This window comes from Urocampus carinirostris, chromosome 15 (assembly GCF_059441175.1).
Source record: "Urocampus carinirostris isolate Australia breed hairy pipefish chromosome 15, RoL_Ucar_1.0, whole genome shotgun sequence".
NCBI lineage: Eukaryota > Metazoa > Chordata > Actinopteri > Syngnathiformes > Syngnathidae > Urocampus > Urocampus carinirostris.
The window spans coordinates 17325878-17345987 of NC_142363.1; the positions used below are offsets into that span (position 1 = coordinate 17325878).

Sequence of the window (20110 nt, forward strand, 5' to 3'; positions counted from 1 at the left end):
GCAGTGTACCTCGCCCATCATACCTTTCTTCCTTGACTTTGTTTGTTTTGCCTGCTGGATCATAGTCATTCCCATGTCAGTTAGAGAAGGAAAAATATGTGCTTTGTGTGTAAATAACATTTATACCGTGCTCAAACTTCACTCCACCTTACACTGATGAGAGTTCAAATTCAGATAAAAGTATTTTTCACTGAAGGTTCAAGTAAGTTTAAATCTTGCAAGGAAAGCAATAGAGGCATGGCGTCACCTTGGGTTTAAACAAACTTCAAACCATTTTTGTGCTGGTCTCCTTTTTTTTCTTTTTTTTTTTAATCCACTCTTAACCGCTTATCTCAAGTTACAAAACCAAAACGCCATTATTGGCTTTTTAAAATGGAATGTCCCCTGAGTTTATGGTAACCTGGAAAGAAAGAGTAGTGGCAGCAGCAGTGGTGTATTACTGATTGAGTACGGGATACTTCAGCATTGTTGCAACTCAAAAGAGCTCAACCCAAACACTGTCTGCCAATTGTGTTGAATTTAAATGGCACGTTACAGTTCGTACTTAGCTAAGTGCAAAACCGTATTATTTACCGGTACATTTATTTACATCATAGGTAAATGCTACTTAGAATTTAAGCCTCTTGGTCAGTATTTTTCAACCTTTTTTTCTTAAGAAATCTTGAAGCACACAGTCTGTTATAAGTGTTAAAGGATACCTCTAAACTCGTTTCTGTATTTTTTTATTTGTATTACTAGTTTTAAATTATCATGTTCCATAAACTGAAATTGTATCGAGTAAGGAGGAATACAGGTCCATTTTCATTCGTGCTTCTTTGAAATAGTAAATTTTACTATTTTTTTTCAACCTGTTTTTCATGTTTTACTTGTTATTTGTCTTGCTTTTATAGAAAAAAATAACAACAATAATACTTAAATGTGCAAAAATCATGTGCCTGTGGAACAAAAACGTTTTTACTATGTTAAAATCCTTTTTTTTCTTTTCTTTTTTCGTAAAATGAGAAAATATACACAAAAATGATGTGCAACATTTTTTACTTTATTCGGTTATTTTAAATGTTTTGACATGCAATCTTAAAAAGCTTCATCAAACAAAATAAGTAATTAACTAAATCTCCTTGCAACCTTATGAGTTGGGAATTAGCATGTAGCACACGGGCAGGGAACCTTTGACACAAAGCCATAAAAGAAAAAACATTTTGATTTTGATTTGTTTGCTTGTTTTTTGTTGTGGATTTTATTTTTGAGAGAGCGAGTTAAACCATATATTTTAAGACAAAATTCAACAAAACTGCCAATCAGGCCCTCCAGACAAAAGCTTATTCTTCAGATGTTTGATTATTTAATAAAATCTATTAAAAATAATGTCAGAGCCTGTGTCCCATAGCAAGATAAGTATACCACTTAAAAGTTGTCTTCGTACCGCAGTTACTTAAAGTTGATGTCCGTAACTTCAAAATATTCTACTTGCTGATGCCATCTGCTGGTTGATATCATCATTGCAGCCTCTGTCAAGCTGCTTGTATGGCGTATGCACGTAGGTGTCTTTTAAACACGCTTGAATAAACTCTTCCTTTTTCATCTTTTTGGGGTTCGGGTTTACATTTTGACTGTATTTGAAACAGTCCTTTTCTCACTTTCACCATTTGGTTCTGCAATGAAGGAAAGCCTTAAGCACCCGTGTATAATCACTCACTAAAACCCCCAACCCTCCCCGCATCCTTTCTTCCAGCCTAATGAACTCCGTGGCCGGAACACCAATGATAAAAGTAAGATAAAAGCAGATGGGCGCATGAGAAAAAAATGTATAAAAGGCTTGTTGAGCTAAGTTGGGCACATACCTAAATAGATATTTAATTTAAACAATTCTAAGGACACCCCAAACCCCCTTTAATTGCAAAGGCTCATTTAACTGTCGTTTTTATCATATACAATGGTTTCAAAACAAGGTGCGAGCAAAGTTATTTTTTAAAAATGTCACAAAATACTACAAACTAGGATACCAGCGTATTTACCTTCGGTGCAGACTCCGGTGGGTGAGGGGAAAAAGGGCGTATAAGCCCCCCGATTCCTACCGCTCACCCAATCAAATTGCCCCGTGTGCCTGGCTGGCATTTTGGAGCGGTTACAGTTCGTTCTTTTACAGTGTTGTTGTATGTAAGCTTTTAACATTTGCGCAAGTTGTTTTTTTTTCTCCGAGCCAAGTGTACTCATAAAAAGGAGTTCCAGAGCCCCTAATGTAAAAAAAAGATATACTTTCCTACCCCTACTGATATGGATCAATATTAGTCACTTGTCCGATGACCGAAAGGAAGCACAGATACTGAAGGCTTGTTTGCGAAGATAAAAATTGGGACATTTTCCAAGGCACTCTAGAGAAGGTCTATCGGCATTCTATATCACATTTATTAATGCAAAGTAACAAACTAGCAGTGTATTTATATGACTAATATTAGGTTTACTAGTTTGTTGAATTTTCATGAATTGGCAGTGTGTTGGATGAAAAGGACAAAGCCTGACAGGCTGCTGCACTAGCGTCCCAGGTTTTTTAATGAAAAATCCAATGTGAAAAAAGTTTAGTATAAACAAGGATCTAAATCTAACTTTTTTACTGTACTTTTTTTTTTTTTTTAGCACCAAACGTACTGAGGTATACAAAACCTTTTTGGGACTGCTATGAGTTTCACTCCCATCCAAATCGATTTGTTTTTGTCCCATTTTCTAATGATTTTTCAACATGTGTAGAGGAAGTTGGTATGACTGCAAGGTTGTGTTTCTTGGCTGCATGTTTCAAAACCTCTGACTAATCGTTACTGTTCAGTACCAGGATCAATTTGCAGCTATGGAGAATTTTAGCTGTGCATAATACTAGGGCGACATACATCTACATTAAGACCTATTCTACTCTAAATGTATTATCAGTCATGACGTGTACACTTGGAAAGCTACGTATTTTTTTAGGAGGGAGTTTGTTTAAAATGTTAGGTGACCGCAGTTTCAGATGAATGGCGTGGTGGTGACCTAATCTATTTAGCATATTGTGCCAAGCTTCGGCAGCGACTTCAAGATTCTCTCTTGCTCTTTCATATATTTAGCAAAAGGGAGTATCAGTTTGAGGTGAGACCACAGACATACCTACTCTCTCATTTAGGTTTGGGACGCTTGCTCCGATGCCCTGATAACATTTGATAAGGACAATCTGGAGGAGGTGATGGCCTACATTGTGGAAAACGACGTGGTAGTGGCTGCACTCACCAAACAGCTGGACACTCTGCCTGGTGAGCATCGCACGCTGCCCATGCCACCACATCATTCCATTGCATTGTGTTTTTAGTTGAATTACCGTCTCTGGTCGCTTATGCTTATCCGTCAGTTTGAATCAAAACCTCACAATACAGGAACTTCCAGGGCTGACCGGGCCACTCGAGGACACGCGAAGTGGTCCTTTGGCCTATTTAAAGCTGCCATTTTGCTTTTTGACTTGTCACCACTACTCCAGGCCCTAAAAAGCTGATGGCGAACAGGGCTTGGCGCTGTGCAAGTTCAAGCTTTGAACTTTTGACTGAAATATAATGCATTCAGTTGCTACAACTATTTCTTCACAGTTAAATCAATAACGCTGAGTTCAAGGCCTTCTTTAATGTATTATTTTCTATAAATGTGTTTTCGTCTATAATTTTTAATGTTAAGCATTCGAGTAACTCATCGATTACCAATGACATGTTTTCTATTATTTTAAATTTAAATCTCTTGTGCACATATAAAGTGACTCCTCCTGTCTCGTTTGATCTATTTACATGGTTTAAATGATAGTCATTTAAATCAAAACAGATTCGCTTTTCCTCATAGAACCAGGGTTCAGAAACTGCAATAACACTAAATGGGTTCTCAAACTGCTGCAAGTATTCTGTAATTGCTCCAAAATTTGCATACATACTACTGCTATTACTGTTGAAGTGAATCATTGGGAATTTCTCTTCCAATTTAACAGTATTATTATATTAATTTTCAGTACAATACTTGTAGTTATTTGAGATGGATGATAGGAACTGTTTTTTAGGCTCTTGATCATACGGTTGTAAATTATTAGTCGGTGTGCTCCATACATCTCAGTTCCGATAGCTCTTGCTCTGAAATATTTTAATGTAGTAATATTTTTACAATCTGTCATGAATTAATCTTAGTTAGATGTAATTTCATGAGTTTACTGCCTGGTTACTGCAGACTCATTGACTCGCTTATACTTTTATTCATATTTACTGTATTTAAGTCTCTTTGGTCCCAAATTACCAACACTTACGCTAGTTCATGGGGTCCATTAAGTTTAATATTTGTATCTTTCTAACCCACGTGTTCTGTATTTTATTTACTGTATTTAGTTCTCCTTGGTCCCAAATTACCAACACTTAAGCTAGTTCATGGGGTCCATTAAGTTTAATATTTGTATCTTACAATTTCTAACCCACGTGTTCTGTATTTTATTTTGTTTCCATTAGAATCTAGCTTTGTTTAGCTATGTCAGCATTTAATTTTATAAAGTGATCATACAGATATACATTAGTTCACCCTGCTTCATCAGTCCAACCCTGTTTTTCCTTTTGATAAATCTCAGGATCACAGCTGGGATATTGTTCCGTCTCATTGGTAGTGGGTGGAAAACGTCAATTGTGTCCATGCTCAGTTTAATGTTTTTAGATGTTGGGAAAGTCCCTACCCGTTCTTCCGCAGTGTTAGCCTCCTACTTGCGGGGCTTCACCAAGATGCCGATGCTGGTAGCCACTGCCCTTGCATACGAGCGGGGTTGATCTTTAGCCCGGTCAGGATGACATAATTTATTCTTGAATATTGCTCAATATCTTCCACTTTCCTTTCCAGTTCAGCAATTTTCCTGTCATGCGCCACAACACGAACCCTCTGCTCCTTCACCTCTGTCAACAGATCCAGTATCGTGAAGTTTTTTTTTTTTTATCTTAATATGATTTACTTAATTTGCAAGATGGTCCAGTGATTTTTTTTTTGGGGTGATATTTTTATATCCTCCGTTTCAATTCCGCTCAAGTTCTTTACTAAACACTGAGCTTGTCGGCTAGCTTGTCTGCTGTTATGCTAGTTAGCTTCCTCCAAGTTGTTTCCCACAACAGTCCTGGTTGCTAAATACAATAAAAACACACTTCCAATTGAAATATCCAATGGTGGCTAATGTTTTCAGGAAAAAGGCAAAAAATAAAAGTAAAACACGATGAGGTTTGATCCAATAACTGCTGCTACTTGCATTGAAGTGTGGCACAAACATTAGGACTTCCCCATTAAATGATATGTACCAAGTATAAAATTGAATATAACAACTGCTACTTCTCAAATTAAACCAGCTTTAACACTCTAACTCAGTTTTGAACTCATTTCATATAAAAGCAGCCGAATGTGCTTTGCAGTTTAAAACCGATTTAATTCTTGAGTTAAGCTTTTGCAGTAAGCATAGAACCACTCGCGGAACCAATAAGACAAAATGAGCAAAAAAGAGGGATATTAGATGAAGGAGGAGTATAAAATATCACTGTTTGGAGATGACTTGTTGGTAATGCTGAAAGAGCCCCCTTTATCAATACCATCACTGCTGGAGAACCTTACAATATATGGAGATGTAGCTGGGTATTTAAATAATGAGAGCAAATCAGTATTTTGGGGTGACTATTACACCACATTCCACTTAGCTGTTTGATGCAAATTACGGAATGTTGATGAAAGAAAAAAGGAAGGATTTGGAAAGATGGGAAATTTTGCCCTTAACCTTATCGGAAGGGTAGAAACAATTAGAATGAACATACTACCAAGACTATTATTTCTGTTTCAATCTATTCTGATCTCGGCATCCACATTTAAAATGTTAAATAAATTGTTAACAAAATTCCTGTGGCAAAATAAGAAACCTATAATAAGATACAAAACCCTGTTAGCTTCTAAAGAAAAAGGGGGCATAGACCTTCCCAATATTAAACATTATTATTGGGCAGCTCAAATTAAAACACTTATTTTGTGGATTACTACAGACAAAGATACAATATGGGTGGACATGGAACAGCGATCTTGTCCAACTATGCCTGTGGAATCGTTACCATACATATCAGCCATGATGTGGAAGAAGTTAAAAATCCAGAATGAATGGATTAAGGGAACTGTTAAAACTTGGTCAACAATACAAGAAAAATTAAAAATATCAACATCTGTGTATAGGGCTACAAAAATAGCGAAAAACCCAGACTTTAAACTTGGGGTTATGGATGTAGGATTTGAAAAATGGGCCCAAAAAGGTTGGAAGTTGATTACCCAAGTGTTCGGAGGAAAGGCACTGAAATCGTTCAAACAACTCCAACAAGAATTAGACCTACCTAGAAATGATCTTTACAAATATTTGCAACTAAGGCATTACCTCCAGAAACACGATGAATGGGGGAAAATATGTAAGGAGCCAACTAAAGTTGAGGAATTATTAATATCATATTCAAAAGGACAATCAATAAAGGGGGTTATCGCAAAATTATGTAAAGCTCTGCGAATGGATTTCAGTAATAATGACATGGTGGTTAAGGAAAAATGGGAACAAGAAGCTAATGTAGTGATAAAAGACGACAAATGGGAAAAAACTTTGAAAGAGGGACACAAAATAACCAGCAGCCCGACATGGAGGGAGTTTGAATGAAAAGTAAAAATGCGATTCTTCTATACACCCTCTATCACTTCAAAATATAAAAATCCCTCAAATCTATGTTGGCATAACTGTGGGAGGGTCGGAGACTTTACGCATATTTTCTGGAATTGCCCTGTAATATTTAATTTCTGGAGAAGTATTCAGACAGAAAAAAAAATAATTATTAGTTGGGAGTTATGGTTGGACCCAATGACCTACGTATTAGGAATTTTGACAGAAGAATTATTGACTGGTCAACATAAATATATACTAAAGGTTATGCTTCTGGTAGCAAGGATGTTGATGATGATCACAGTGTCCTGGCTGAAACCACAACCTCCTGATATAAAACAATGGAGAGAAAAATTAAAGCAAATGTACATTATGGAAAAAATCACTGCAAGACTTCAACTGAAACTTGATCAATTCGAGAAAAGATGGAAGCTTATCACACAAGTTTTACTTGATGTCTAAACACCTCACTTTTTATTTTATTTTTTGTATTAACATTTTTCTGTTGTTGTTTCTTTTGTTATTTATGGGTATGTCAAGTGTATATATTTTGTGTTTGTGGTGATGTATGATGGAGGAATCAAACCTCTGTCAAAATGTGTGTGAGGAATAAAAGTAAAAAAAAAAGCAGCTTTAAAGCTTAAACTTGTGACTGCACTACTGTTGACAAAAGAAAATGTTGGAAAGAAAGGCAGGCTTGTTACGTGCTTGGCAGTTTTTCATATTTATAAATGCTTAAAGGCTAATCAGGGGATATGTAGCAACCGCTTGTTTTTAAGGCCCTTCTTGCATGTCGTTTTTCTAGCTCTCATTCTGCTTAAAGACTTTGTACATGAAAAGTGCATGGCTCGCCAGCTGTTTTCAATGAAATCATCCCCCTCCAATCACCAAAACCCATATTTAACATTCGTGTTTGGTAAGCAGTAGCCAATCTGCGGACGGGTCCCGCTCCAAGTCGGCAAGAGCAAGCGGAGCCCGGTCCCGCTTTCATGGTCTGCAGGACCAGATGCCGGTATTTTCGGAAGTGTAGGGGGAGGGTTGAATATCAAACAAGTTGACAGCATGTGCAAAGCGTGGCGTGGTTGACTTGCAGATAAACACTATTAGTGCATGGCATGCGGCAGGCCAAGGCCTTTAGGATTCAAGCTTGAAAGCTTCTTGTGCTAAGGAGAACTAACACCATTGCTAAATTACAGTATTAGTCATACTGTTCATAGAATTACTTTCTCGTTTATTGCTTTGCATTCTTATTGTTTTTTTAGATAACGTCCAAGTCAAGTACAGGTCCAAGGTGGAGAAGTACATATGGCCATCGCCGCAGCACTCGTTGCGCTCCATACCCTGGGTGCAGGTTGTGCTAGCCAGTGGGGAAACTCTCAAGACCAAGTTGCTTGTAAGTCGTATTTTCTCATCCAAGTTCATAACTTTTCACAGACTCTCCCTTTTTTTCTTTTCAGATCGGAGCAGATGGGCCCAACTCCATGGTAAGGCGGCAGTTAGGAATTCCCACAGTCAAGTGGAATTACGACCAATCGGCTGTTGTTGCAGTGCTGCATCTATCAGAGGTTAATAAGTGATGTATACAATGATTTTCTTCATTTGAGGTCTTGTAAAATCTTGATTACAAGTGTGACCCCTTATAGACACATTAATCAGAATTTGCTCGGGTTGATTCCAAGATATGATCTAGTGATGGTTGAATGTGTTGAACTTTGACCCCTTTGTGTAAAATGTATAATAATAATAATAATAATAATTTCCTTTGTATTGTCATTCTTTGTTAGAACGAAATGTCGATACACCTGACCCGTTGTAGCGAGCCGATGCAGCCGCAGCCAACAGAGGGCGCCGCCATTTTACCAATGTTATAAGTCTTAGGTATGACTCGGCCGAGGCGCGAACCAGCGACCTCCCAGTCTCAAAGCGGGCGCCCTACCATCTAGGCTACTGAGTAGATCATGAAGTTCCGTGACATGCAGTGAGGTTCGTGTTTGGTGAGGCAAAGTCAGGTTCCTGTCCATTTTTAAGGGACAGGCAAAAAATAAATATTAAAATCACATAAACATTTTTATCACTGTAAACCAAGAACTGGTTAATCAGGACCAGTAGAACAGTAAATAAAACTAAAAAATGTGCATTTGGTGATATACATTCAGTGAACAACTGCAAAGTCTGTAACAAAACAACCTAACAGTTCTCAACAATTTGAAGTCAAGCGGTCTTCGCAATTGGTATTTGTCGTTTTCAACATTTTAACCACTGATGTTTGTTCATCGGACTGCATGCATTTAATTTCAAATACCTTAGTCAGGCAAAGTCTTTTATGATACTCAAGCTCTCTTTTATAGCAAAACATACGCATATAAAGGTTTCAAAACAGGGGATGGTGTTGTAGTAGTCTGGATAGTTCTTTGAGACTTTTTGTGTTTAAGGACTAAACAAATAAACTTGACTTGACTTCTCTTACCTCAACTTATGAACAAAGTTTATGAGCTGTTCCTTTTGAAAAAAAGCATCAATGGGTAATTCTCCACTAAGAAAAAAGTCCTTGCAACAAGAAAAAAATAGACTGCATGACTTGACATGCTGTTCACTTAATAATACTATAGACAATAGCTCTTCCCCCTGATATTCGATCTGCAACTTCAGTGGAAATCCAAGCTTAAAACACACTTCTATTCAATAGCATATGAATAACCTATATTTTATGTTGACAATATCTGTGTATTATTTGTTATTGCAACATCTATTGCAGCTTGGTCATCCTGGAAGGGGATTACCTAAAGTGCGGTCCCTTCTCAAGGTTTCTTTATTTTCCTCATGTTGAGGTTTTTGAGTTTTTCTGTGCCTCATGTAAGTTTTAGATCAGGGGATGGTGTAATAGTAGTGTATGATTTGCAATAATCTGTGGTCTGTGCAGCCCTTTGAGACTCCTTGTGATTATACAAATAAACGTTGTTTGACATGACTTTACTAATTCTATTGCTCGGGGGTGAGGCTTGCGCCAAATCCGAATCCTTGCTCTCACTGGTGCCCTCTGCCATGAGGCAAGAGAATTGCGTGCCTCGCTCTGCATCGGCAGACGCTCAGCACAGTAATATTCAAAATTTGAAAAAAGAAAATCTGTAAAATGTGAACTTAAATGAGAAGGAACTTTAACACTGAATAACCATAATCTTTTAATATTTTTAATGTTATATTTTCATGATGACGGGTGAGGCAAAGACTCTTCTCTCTCCCCTGACTGCACGTCAATGATAAAGTGTTCAAATTTTACACTTGGTAAAATTGTACAACAAAGAAGTCTGTAATTGTATCAAAACATTTCCCAACGTCAACTAAAATTGCAATTTCAAAAATTCCAAATCATTGCTAGGTTTATATAAGGTTAGGTAAGGAATACGCAGGATATGCCAGTCACACATAGCAGATGTACTGAATGACTATGTGGCAGTCATTTTGGCAGGGACGACTTTGCTCTTCAAAGGAAATGCATAATGCATGGACATTGAAAATAACCCATTATTACAACCACAACATAAAGGATCTGATTGAAGCCTAACCTTTAATTTGTTAGTGTTTTGAAATAATTTCCCCTTTGAAAATATCGAAATAAATTGTAGCTCTCACGAAACCTTAATACATGTAGTGTTTGAACTCTGTTACCATTATTCAGTCGGGCAAGTTTAAGTAACAACTTGACCCCATGAAGTGAATAACGATTAGGATATCCCTCCCTTATAAGTTTTATGAAGAAATAAACAAAGACCTGGATGTCTATACTTTTCAGTCCGGTCAAAAATTAAAAGGACATTATTTAACGCCTCTTAGTGTATAAAAACACATTCATTACAAAAAATATTGAATTGAATAATAGGAAAAAATACATGAACAATCGTATAAATGTTCATTTTTTTTTAAATACTTGTATGTAGAGAAATTATTCATTTTACGTAGCATGAGGCTCACCTACAGGGAGCTGATATGATTGTCCACCATCTCGTTTTTATGGGACTCTCAAAAACGAAAAACCTTATGGAAGGCTGGCCAAAAAAAAGGAAAGAAAAATGATGCAGTCTGGTCCCTTTGCGTCACCATTTTTGTTATTCTTATTTGTTCTTTGTATTACTCGTTTTCAGTTGAACTACACAATACAGTGACATCTAGCTGTCAAATATTATGCAGTGTCTCTTTAAACAAGTATTACTTTAACTAGCAAAAGCTTTACACGTGCAACTTACTTAACATTAGAGCTTTAATTCTCTTGCATGACTTAAGTTGTCCATGAAATTGTTGAAAGTTAAATATTTTTTCTATTAAGTATGTGTTAATGAGTTCAATGAGCCAGTATAATTATTTTCCCACCTTGCCTATCTGGTTTTATCTTACTTTCATCAAAGCTGTTCGGGGCGGAACACATTAGGTAGGAAGGATGGGTGGGGGTGTTGGGGTTTGCTTGTAGGGTGACCACATGGTTGTTCTCACGTTTTGTTTTGTTTTATCTGTTTGTGTTGCATAAAAATGGTGAATGTAATAAAAGCCCCGTTTCAAGTACAGGCCAAACAACAACAAAAAGAATTTGTTGGAGTGTTTAAGAAATGCACTTACTTGCACGGGCAACATAAGGGGCTTGACAAAGCATGCAATGATGACACAAGCCAGGAGATGGCAGCAGCGAGTAAAAAAGTTCGACATTTCGTACAGCTCCTTTAACATTATTTTGAAGAGTAAAACTGGCTTAAAGATGTTCGCACTTCAAAACCTCGACAATTTTCAGTAGTAATATCATTTAACAAAATTTAAAGCTTCAGTTCATGAGTTAACCCTCGCGTTGTCTTAAGATTTGGCAACACTTGCCATTGTTAGCGAGTCAATTTTGACCCAAAGAAAAGAGTGTAGCTCAATGTAGTTAATACAACGTCCTTACAAACATTGTATGCGTTCATAATCATATATTCCGTTGTAATTTGATTTTATGGCCTCTATTACACATCAGTTATTACATGTTATAACCTTGAAACATGTCACTGGAGACCCCAATGCAATATTAGGGTTAAAACTTTAACTTTTTTTAACAGCCCACTGAGAACAATGTCGCTTGGCAGAGGTTCCTCCCCACAGGACCCATTGCAATGTTACCGGTAATGTTGATATTTCATAAAATATCTGTAGAATTTTTTTTTCCCCCACAATTGAATAGACGTGCCTTGTCTGTTTTGCTGAAGCTGTCAGATACGGCGAGCTCTTTGGTGTGGTCAACCAGTCATCACCTGGCTGAGGAGCTCCTGCTTCTGGATGACGAGTGTTTTGTGGATTCCATCAACTCTGCCTTCGTGAGTGCCGATTCAAAGTCCGTTTGCACCTTGTGACATTTTGCGGGGTTTTCTTCTGAGATGTAAACACATTTCTTTTGGACCATGCTTGAAACAATAAGCAATATTTCTTTGGACAAATTATATGTGTATTCCCTTTTTTGTGTTTGGAGGAACTCCTTTTTTTATTTCCCAAGCTGGCTATTTTTACCGCCTGCCGTAGGATGGGGTCACCACGGTTGAGTCACGTTAGGTTTCAGTTCTGGTTTGGTAATTAAACCCGCGGTCTGCCAGTGTCGACCGTGACTGCATGGAATGTTTTTTCAAACGCAGCTAATTCCACTGCATTGCCCGGCCTGCATCTTCTTTTAATGAGCCCTCCATCGCCAAACCCTTTAGTTAGGAGGGCGAAATGACGGCCCTTGCCTGGAGTTTCGCTTTGCTCCGACGTAAGCTAATTTCATTGTCCGCTTAAACGATACTGTCTGTTTTTTCTCTCATGCGGCTGTCTTTATGACAGTGGAGCAACGAGAACCAGTCTGAGTTGGTGGAGACGGCCGGCTCTCTGTTTCGCGGCGCGCTTGCCACGATCATGCCGTCTTCGGGGTCACCACGCCAACTTCCCCCGAGCGTCGCGAGCATCGGGCCCAAATCCCGCGTCATGTTCCCTCTGGGCATGGGCCACGCGGCTGAATACATCAGGCACAGAGTTGCGCTGATTGGGTAAGGAATGTGAAGTTTATGAATCATAGTTTAACAAAAAAAAATGTGAATAGGAGCTAAGTTCCTGGAAATTGGGATTTGGTAACATTTTGGGGATAATCCGTCTTGTATTTATGTAAAGCTTTAGGATGTGTGAGTATGGTATCTCTCTTAATACTATGACATACATTGGTACTCTCAACCGTTATCTCAAATGGTATTGCTTGGGGCAGTATTATCAACTGAAGACATGTTGTGCTCAAAACTGACACTCAACACCATCAGTTTATTCTATGGTGTATTTTCTCACAACACATTTTTTCAAAAGTGTCATGAATTCCACTACATTTAGATTATAATTCCAACACCCCTATAAAATCCCAGGTCAATGAGTTATTATTTGGTACTACAGATGTGCAACTGTCAAAAGTAGGTATCGGTATGAGGTTGATACAAGACTTTGAGGGAATATGTGTAATATATGACCTTTAGATGTCACTGTATTGTGTAGTGCAACTAACGAGTGCTAAAAGGCAAAAAGACGAATACAGACTACAGTAACCAAACAAACCAATTTTTATTTTTCTTTTTTGCCCAGCCTTTCACAAAGTCTTTGGTTTAATAAGTATGCGTAACAGCAAGATTGTAGACAATCCTGTCAAATTTCTTGATATACAATTATTAAAAAAAAAAAAACATGTTTCTATGCATTTTTTTTCTTATTTGAATCAATATCGTTTTTTACCACTAGGAGGCGCTAGATAATAGACGCTGTCCCTTTAAAGCAGGTAAAAGTTTCATTCAATTTATTGTGACTTTTTCTTTTAATTCAGAAATTAAACATTAGCAAGGTCAAAAGGAAAATGATTTTAAAAGTGGTGACTTTAGTTCGTATTAAAATCAAGGACTGCTCAAAAATGGTAACCACGAAAAAGAAAACCTCTTTTCCCTGGCAATTCAATTGGGTATTATCATTATTTTGCTATATTTTTAAAATAATAAAAAACACTTTAATATTATACATTATTGCAGATTATTTGTATATATTTCCTTGGATTTTTTTTTCTCATTTAAGTGAATAAAAATTATATATGGGGTAGTATTTAAATAATGAATATTCTTAATAATTTGCCAATAAAACAACGTTTTATTTTGGAAACTTATAATGATTAATTAATGCTATTTTACTTCTATTTTTTTTCTCCAGGGCTTTTTGTGATCTTCCATCCCAATTTTTTAGAACTGTTTTTACATTTTAGTGACAATCCTTTATTTTTGTTCAGCTGCCTTTGGGCGTGACTCAGGGTACACTCTATTCTTGTATCCGATCAATCAAAAGAACATGGGCAATGTAAAGTCTTCAATTAAATGTGCATCCTTTAGGAACCAAAGAAAGTATGAGAAGAAAACTCATGTATGCGGCCTGGGAGAGTTATGCCAATGCCACACAGGAAGGCCCAAAACATACTGGAAATTTAAAAAATGGTAGAATTTCTAGTCAGAAACCTGTATTTTATATGTAAATATCACTTTAAAATCAATAGTGTTTTTTTTTCTAGCACTTTTCTTCCGAAGCACATAAAGCAGTCATGCTGGTGTGTTTGTAGAGACGAGGTTCTGTTTGTCTTTCCAGAGACGCAGCCCATCGTGTGCATCCACTGGCCGGCCAGGGCGCCAACCTGGGCTTGGGGGATGTGGCTTGCCTCACACAGCTTTTGAGCCGGGCAGCCTTTAACGGGAAAGACCTGGGTCAGTCACAACTCCAAACAGACATCACCGTGCCAACTGAACCACGGCGGTTTCCCCTTAAACTCTTTTCCAAAGGCTTGTCTCACGTGCATGTGAATTATAAAAAGCATTATGTTTGATGTTTCCCCCCTACACTATTCAGAGGATATTGTTTTTATCCCCCTAAAGTTATATACTGGACTGTCTCAGAAAATTAGAATATTGTGATAAAGTTCTTTATTTTCTGTAATGCAATTAAAAAAACAAAAATGTCATACATTCTGGATTCATTACACATCAACTGAACTATTTCAAGCCTTTTATTATTTTAATATTGCTGATTTTGGCTTACAGCTGAAAAAAACTCAAAAATCCTATCTAAAAATATTAGAATACTTCCTCAGACAAAGTAAAAAAATAATTTGATAACAGCAAAACTAAATCAAACATTTGAAAATGTCCATTGATGCACTCAGTACTTGGTTAGGAATCCTTTTGCACGGATTACTGCATCAATCCGGCGTGGCATGGAGGCAATCAGCCTGTGGCATTGTTGAGGTGTTATTGATGCCCAGGATGCTTCGATAGCGGCCTTCAGCTCATTTGCATTTGTAGGTCTGGTGTCTTTCATCTTCTTAACTATACCCCACAAATTCTCGATGGGGTTCAGGTCAGGGGAATTAGCAGGCCAATCAAGGACAGTGATGCCATGGTCAGTGCACCAGTTACTGGTGGTTTTGGCACTGTGGGCAGGTGCCAGATCATGCTGGAAAATGAAATACTCATCTCCATAGAGCTTTTCAGCAGATGGAAGCATGTAGTGCTCTAAAATCTCTTGGTACACAGTTGCATTTACTCTGGACTTGATGAAACACAGTGGACCAACACCAGCAGCTGACATGGCTCCCCAAACCATTGCTGACTGTGGGAACTTCACACTGGATTTCAAGCAACTTGGATTTTGCTCCTCTCCAGCCTTTCTCCAGACTCTGGCGCCTTGACTTCCAAATGAAATGCAAAACTTGCTTTTGTCTGAAAAGAGGACTTTGGACCACTCTGCAACTGTCCAGTGCTTCTTCTCCATAGCCCAAGTCAGACGCTTCTTCCGTTGTCTTGAGTTCAGAAGTGGCTTGACCATGGGAATACAGCTATTGTAGCCCATTTCCCGGACACGTCTGTGAACTGTGGCTTTTGATACCTGGACTCCAGCTTCAGCCCACTGTCTTTGAAGCTCCCCCAAATTCTGGAAGCGGCTCTTCTTCACAATTTTGTTAAGGCTGCGGTCATCTCTCTTGGTTGTGCAGCGTTTCCGGCCACATTTTTCCCTTCCAACAGACTTTTTGTGGATATGCTTTGAAACTGCACTCTGTGAACAGCCTGCTCTTTGAGAAATTTCTTTTTGTGTCTTACCCTCCTGATGGAGGGTATCAATGATGGTCCTCTGGACAGCAGTCAGATCAGCAGTCTTCCCCATACTTGTGATTTAGTTTACTGACCCAAGCTGAGTGTTTTTAAGGCTCAGGAAACGTCGCAAGGTGTTTCGAGTTAATTAGATGATTCAGGTGATTAGTTGAATAGCCTACTTGTATACTTTTTCATGATATTCTAATATTTTGAGATAGGATTTTTGAGTTTTCTTAAGCTGTAAGCCAAATTCAGCAATATTAAAATAATAAAAGGCTTGAAATAGTTCAGTTGATGTGTAATGAATCCAGAATGTATGACATTTTTGTTTTTTTAATTGCATTACAGAAAATAAAGAACTTTATCACAATATTCTAATTTTCTGAGACAGTCCAGTATATTGACTCTATGTCACGTCAGTAATTTATGGAGGACCAATCTTGCCATATGTATAAATAAATGCCTGTGAATAAATGAACAAGGGCAGCACAGTGATGCAGTGCTTAGTGCGTGTGCGGCACAGTTCTGAGGTTATGTGATCAAACCTCCTGTGTGGAGTTTGCATGTTCTCCCCGTGCTTGCGTGGGTTTCCTCCGGGCACTCCGGTTTTCTCCCACATTCCAAAAACATGCATGTCAGGTTAATTGGCCGGTTTAAATTGTCCCTAGGTGTGAATGAGCGAGTGAGTTGTCTGTCCCCTGTGTGCCCTGCGACTGGCTGGCAACCAGTTCAGGGTGTCCCCTGCCCACTGACTGAGGATGGCTGGGATGGGCTCCAGCACCCTCGCGACCCTACTGAGGATAAGCGGTGCAGATAACGGATAAATGAACACATAAATAAATCACGTAATACCCAAATAAATGCCATTTTTTTTCATTAATTTATGCATGTTGTCATTTATTTCAATATTTTGTTATCCCATCTTTTTTGTTGACGATTTTTTTCACATATATTTTGTGTATTTGTTGTGTATTTTGTCCCAACAAAATGTTAGTCAGGCGGCCCAGTTGCCCGAGTTTAAATGAACAAATCAGCGACTACACCGATCAACCAATAGGTGAAAAGCTCTGCCAGTTTGACCCTCCTCCTCATTTGAATAACATTTCATTGTGTTTAAATACACAACAAAAGAAATGACAGTATGCACAACAAAACAAATTCCGAAATAAATAAATGACAAAATGCATAACTACATGAAAAAAATGCAGTCATATATGTGTTTTAACAGTCACGATTTTAAACAAATTGGCTACTACACTAATCAACCAATAGGTGAAAAGCTCAGCCATTTTGACCTGGCTCAGCCATTTTGACCCGGCCCCTCATTTGAATAACATTTTGTTGTGACAAAAAGCACAACAGAATAAATACTACAATAAATAAGGGAAAAAATGGTAATGGGTGTTTTTATTTTATTTTTCACCAAATAAAAGGAACTCAAGCAATGTTTTAAATTTATATAGTAGTGCAACGATTGATCAGTCGAAAAATATCACTGACCACTCCCCGCAAATCATTGGACGCAACAAGATTCGAACCTGCGTCGCGGTGGTGTGAGTTCCAAAACCACTAAAGCATATGATATGGTATAGATTACATATGAAAAGGCATTCAATCTTATCTCATCACACTATTTTTATTCACGGTTCCCGACACGAATGTTAATGAATGGAAAAAACGAAAACTTGTCCTGTAAGATATAGATAAACTCAAAAAAAGCACAAAGGAAGCTTGATTCATTTATGTTTGTTAATACTGAATGTATTCTTAGGTGATTGTTCATACATTGATTTCTACATATTTCAGGATTGGTCCTTCCTAGAATGTAACTAGCATCTGTGTTTTGCAGGAGAAATGCCGCACCTCCTAGAATATGAAAGTGAGCGGCAACGGCATAACCTGCCCATGATGGCTGCCATAGACCTCATGAAGCGCCTCTACTCCACTAACACGGCTCCTTTGGTTCTTCTTCGAACTTTCGGCCTACAGGCGACCAACATGCTCCCGACGCTAAAAGTAAGCTCCCCTCTTGCTTTGCAGTGTCGGGCTCGTCACTGAGAAAAAAAAGTAATTAGTAACCGGTACTAGTTACTCCATTTAGAACGTAAATGAAATGATCTGAAATGATCTGCATTTATATAGCGCTTTTCAAGTCAATGACTTCCCAAAGCGCTTTACATTGTGATTCACATTACCCAATAGCGGCCGTGATCTGTGCAGCCATGTAAGGCGCTAACCTGCTTATTGCGGGTATTGTGGGTTCAGTGTCTTACCCAAGGACACTTCGACATGCAACACGGACAAGCCGGGATTCGTACAGGGATCCCTTAATCCTAAGACGATCGCGCTACCTCCTGAGCTACTGCCGCCCACAACGTACCGTATTTTCACGACTATAAGACGCACCTAAAAGCCTTTATTTTTTTCAAAAGCTGACCATGCACCCTATAATACAGTGCGCCTTATTTATGGATGAATATTGAGTCGCAAGGTCTCGCAACTACGGAAAGCAACTGCCGTCTAGATTTTCCCTCGTGGACGAAGGTGTCCGCGCTGTATGCTAGGATATATATTTCATTTCTTAACCAATGTGTCAATCGTCATTGGAATCGGTCACTATTAGCTAAAGTTATTCGGAGGTAAAGGAGGCGGTTCCTTTTTAGCATTCTCAGGCTCGCATAGGCTGAATCGGGCAAAACAAAGCCTGCAATTGGCCGGAAATGATGAATGTGAGGGGCAGCACGGCGGCGCAGTGGTTAGCGCTTGTGCGGCACAGTTCATGTCATGGGAACCTGTCGTGGGTTCAAATCCAGCTCCAGACTTTCTGTGCGGAGTTTGTATGTTCTCCCCGTGCTTGCGTGGGTTTCCTCCGGGCACTCCGGTTTCCTCCCACATTCCAAAAACATGCATTTCAGGTGAATTGGCCGGTCCAAATTGTCCCTAGGTGTGAATGAGCGAATGAGTTGTCTGTCCCCGTGTGCCCTGCGACTGGCCGGCAACCAGTTCAGGGTGTCCCCTGCCCACTGCCCGAAGATGGCTGGGATGGGCTCCAGCCCCCCCGCGACCCTACTGAGGATAAGCGGTACGGCTAATGAGAGATGAGATGATGAATGTGAATCACAGTTAGGTTGCTCTACGGCCTGGAGAAAACATTATTTACTAGTTTGTATTTGTAAACAGGAATTATGGGGCTGAACAGACGGCTAGCAACAAGCAATGTCTATCGATGCAGATGCTTCTCTGTGGATTTTTTCTTTTATTGTCAGCATTATTGCGTGTTTTGGAATGTGTAAATATTTTACACGATTGAATTTACTACACTCATGTAAGAGGATGTAAGAGGTCCATGGTTGCGTATGATTATTGAACGTGATGGCTGCAAGACTACTTTGGTGAGCAATCCCAGCGTTATATTTTCTCAGTATCTTGTTTTAGACTGATCTTGATGTTTCTGTGATGAGTCTATTTTTAAATTCAATTCAATTAAAAGTGTTTAGTGTCACATGCATTGTGAAGAACCAAGTTTCCCTGCACAATGAAATTCTTACTTTTCTGTCCACACAGTTGCTAGCGAAAAAGAAAATCTAAACTAAGAAATGGATGGCATTTCTTGAATGACAACAGTTTAACCTTCCTAATGATATGTTGAATGACTCATTGGAGTGATAAGGTGACATCGTACAGACACGGTGTCCGTACATTAATGAGACACGAATTTGCTTCTTTGCGAGGCGTCGGAATGTTAAGGGGTTAAAAAGTTTGACTGAACTATCTTGTTGACGTTCCCACTGAAGCGCCTTATAAGGCGCACCGGGCAATAGTCATAAAAATGCGGTAATCATGATTAATGACACCCAAAAGTACCGTGCAACTCTGAAACTGACTCCCTAAATCTGCTTTGAAATAGTTAAATAATAGAAGAAAAAGGGTAACAACCTGTGGAAGCAGTAACACCTTCATACTGAATTTCTCTGGTCGGTGTGTGTAGTCTTGAGAGCCTGCAAACGAACACTAAGCTAGGACGCTCCATATCCATTTTGGCTTTAGACCACTTGAAGATTTACTACTCCATATCTATGTCCTGCTAAAAAGATGCTTTTCTTCGGGCATGGTGTATTGCAAAACCGATTTTACAAATAAAAAGACAAAGATTCCTCACATTTTTACTGTAAATCATTTTCTCACGTTTGCCCCATTGATTGTGTCTGTTGGTTGTTCATGTATAAGCCAATCCCTCCCCAAGCGCTGCCTACCATTCGCTACTAGA

At 38.6% G+C, this 20110-nt stretch overlaps 1 protein-coding gene across 3 annotated transcripts in view; it reads left to right on the plus strand.

The window, feature by feature from the left end:
• coq6 (coenzyme Q6 monooxygenase) overlaps window positions 1–20110 on the plus strand; it is a 28338-nt gene that overhangs the window by 3435 nt on the left and 4793 nt on the right. For all 3 annotated transcript variants that reach the window (XM_088354739.1, XM_088354740.1, XM_088354738.1), the window contains exons 4-11: window positions 3152–3278; window positions 7960–8090; window positions 8155–8262; window positions 11776–11838; window positions 11923–12030; window positions 12530–12732; window positions 14345–14460; window positions 17693–17859. In XM_088354739.1, the coding sequence (XP_088210865.1) occupies window positions 3152–3278; window positions 7960–8090; window positions 8155–8262; window positions 11776–11838; window positions 11923–12030; window positions 12530–12732; window positions 14345–14460; window positions 17693–17859 (1023 nt within the window). The remainder of the gene's footprint in view (window positions 1–3151; window positions 3279–7959; window positions 8091–8154; window positions 8263–11775; window positions 11839–11922; window positions 12031–12529; window positions 12733–14344; window positions 14461–17692; window positions 17860–20110) is intronic.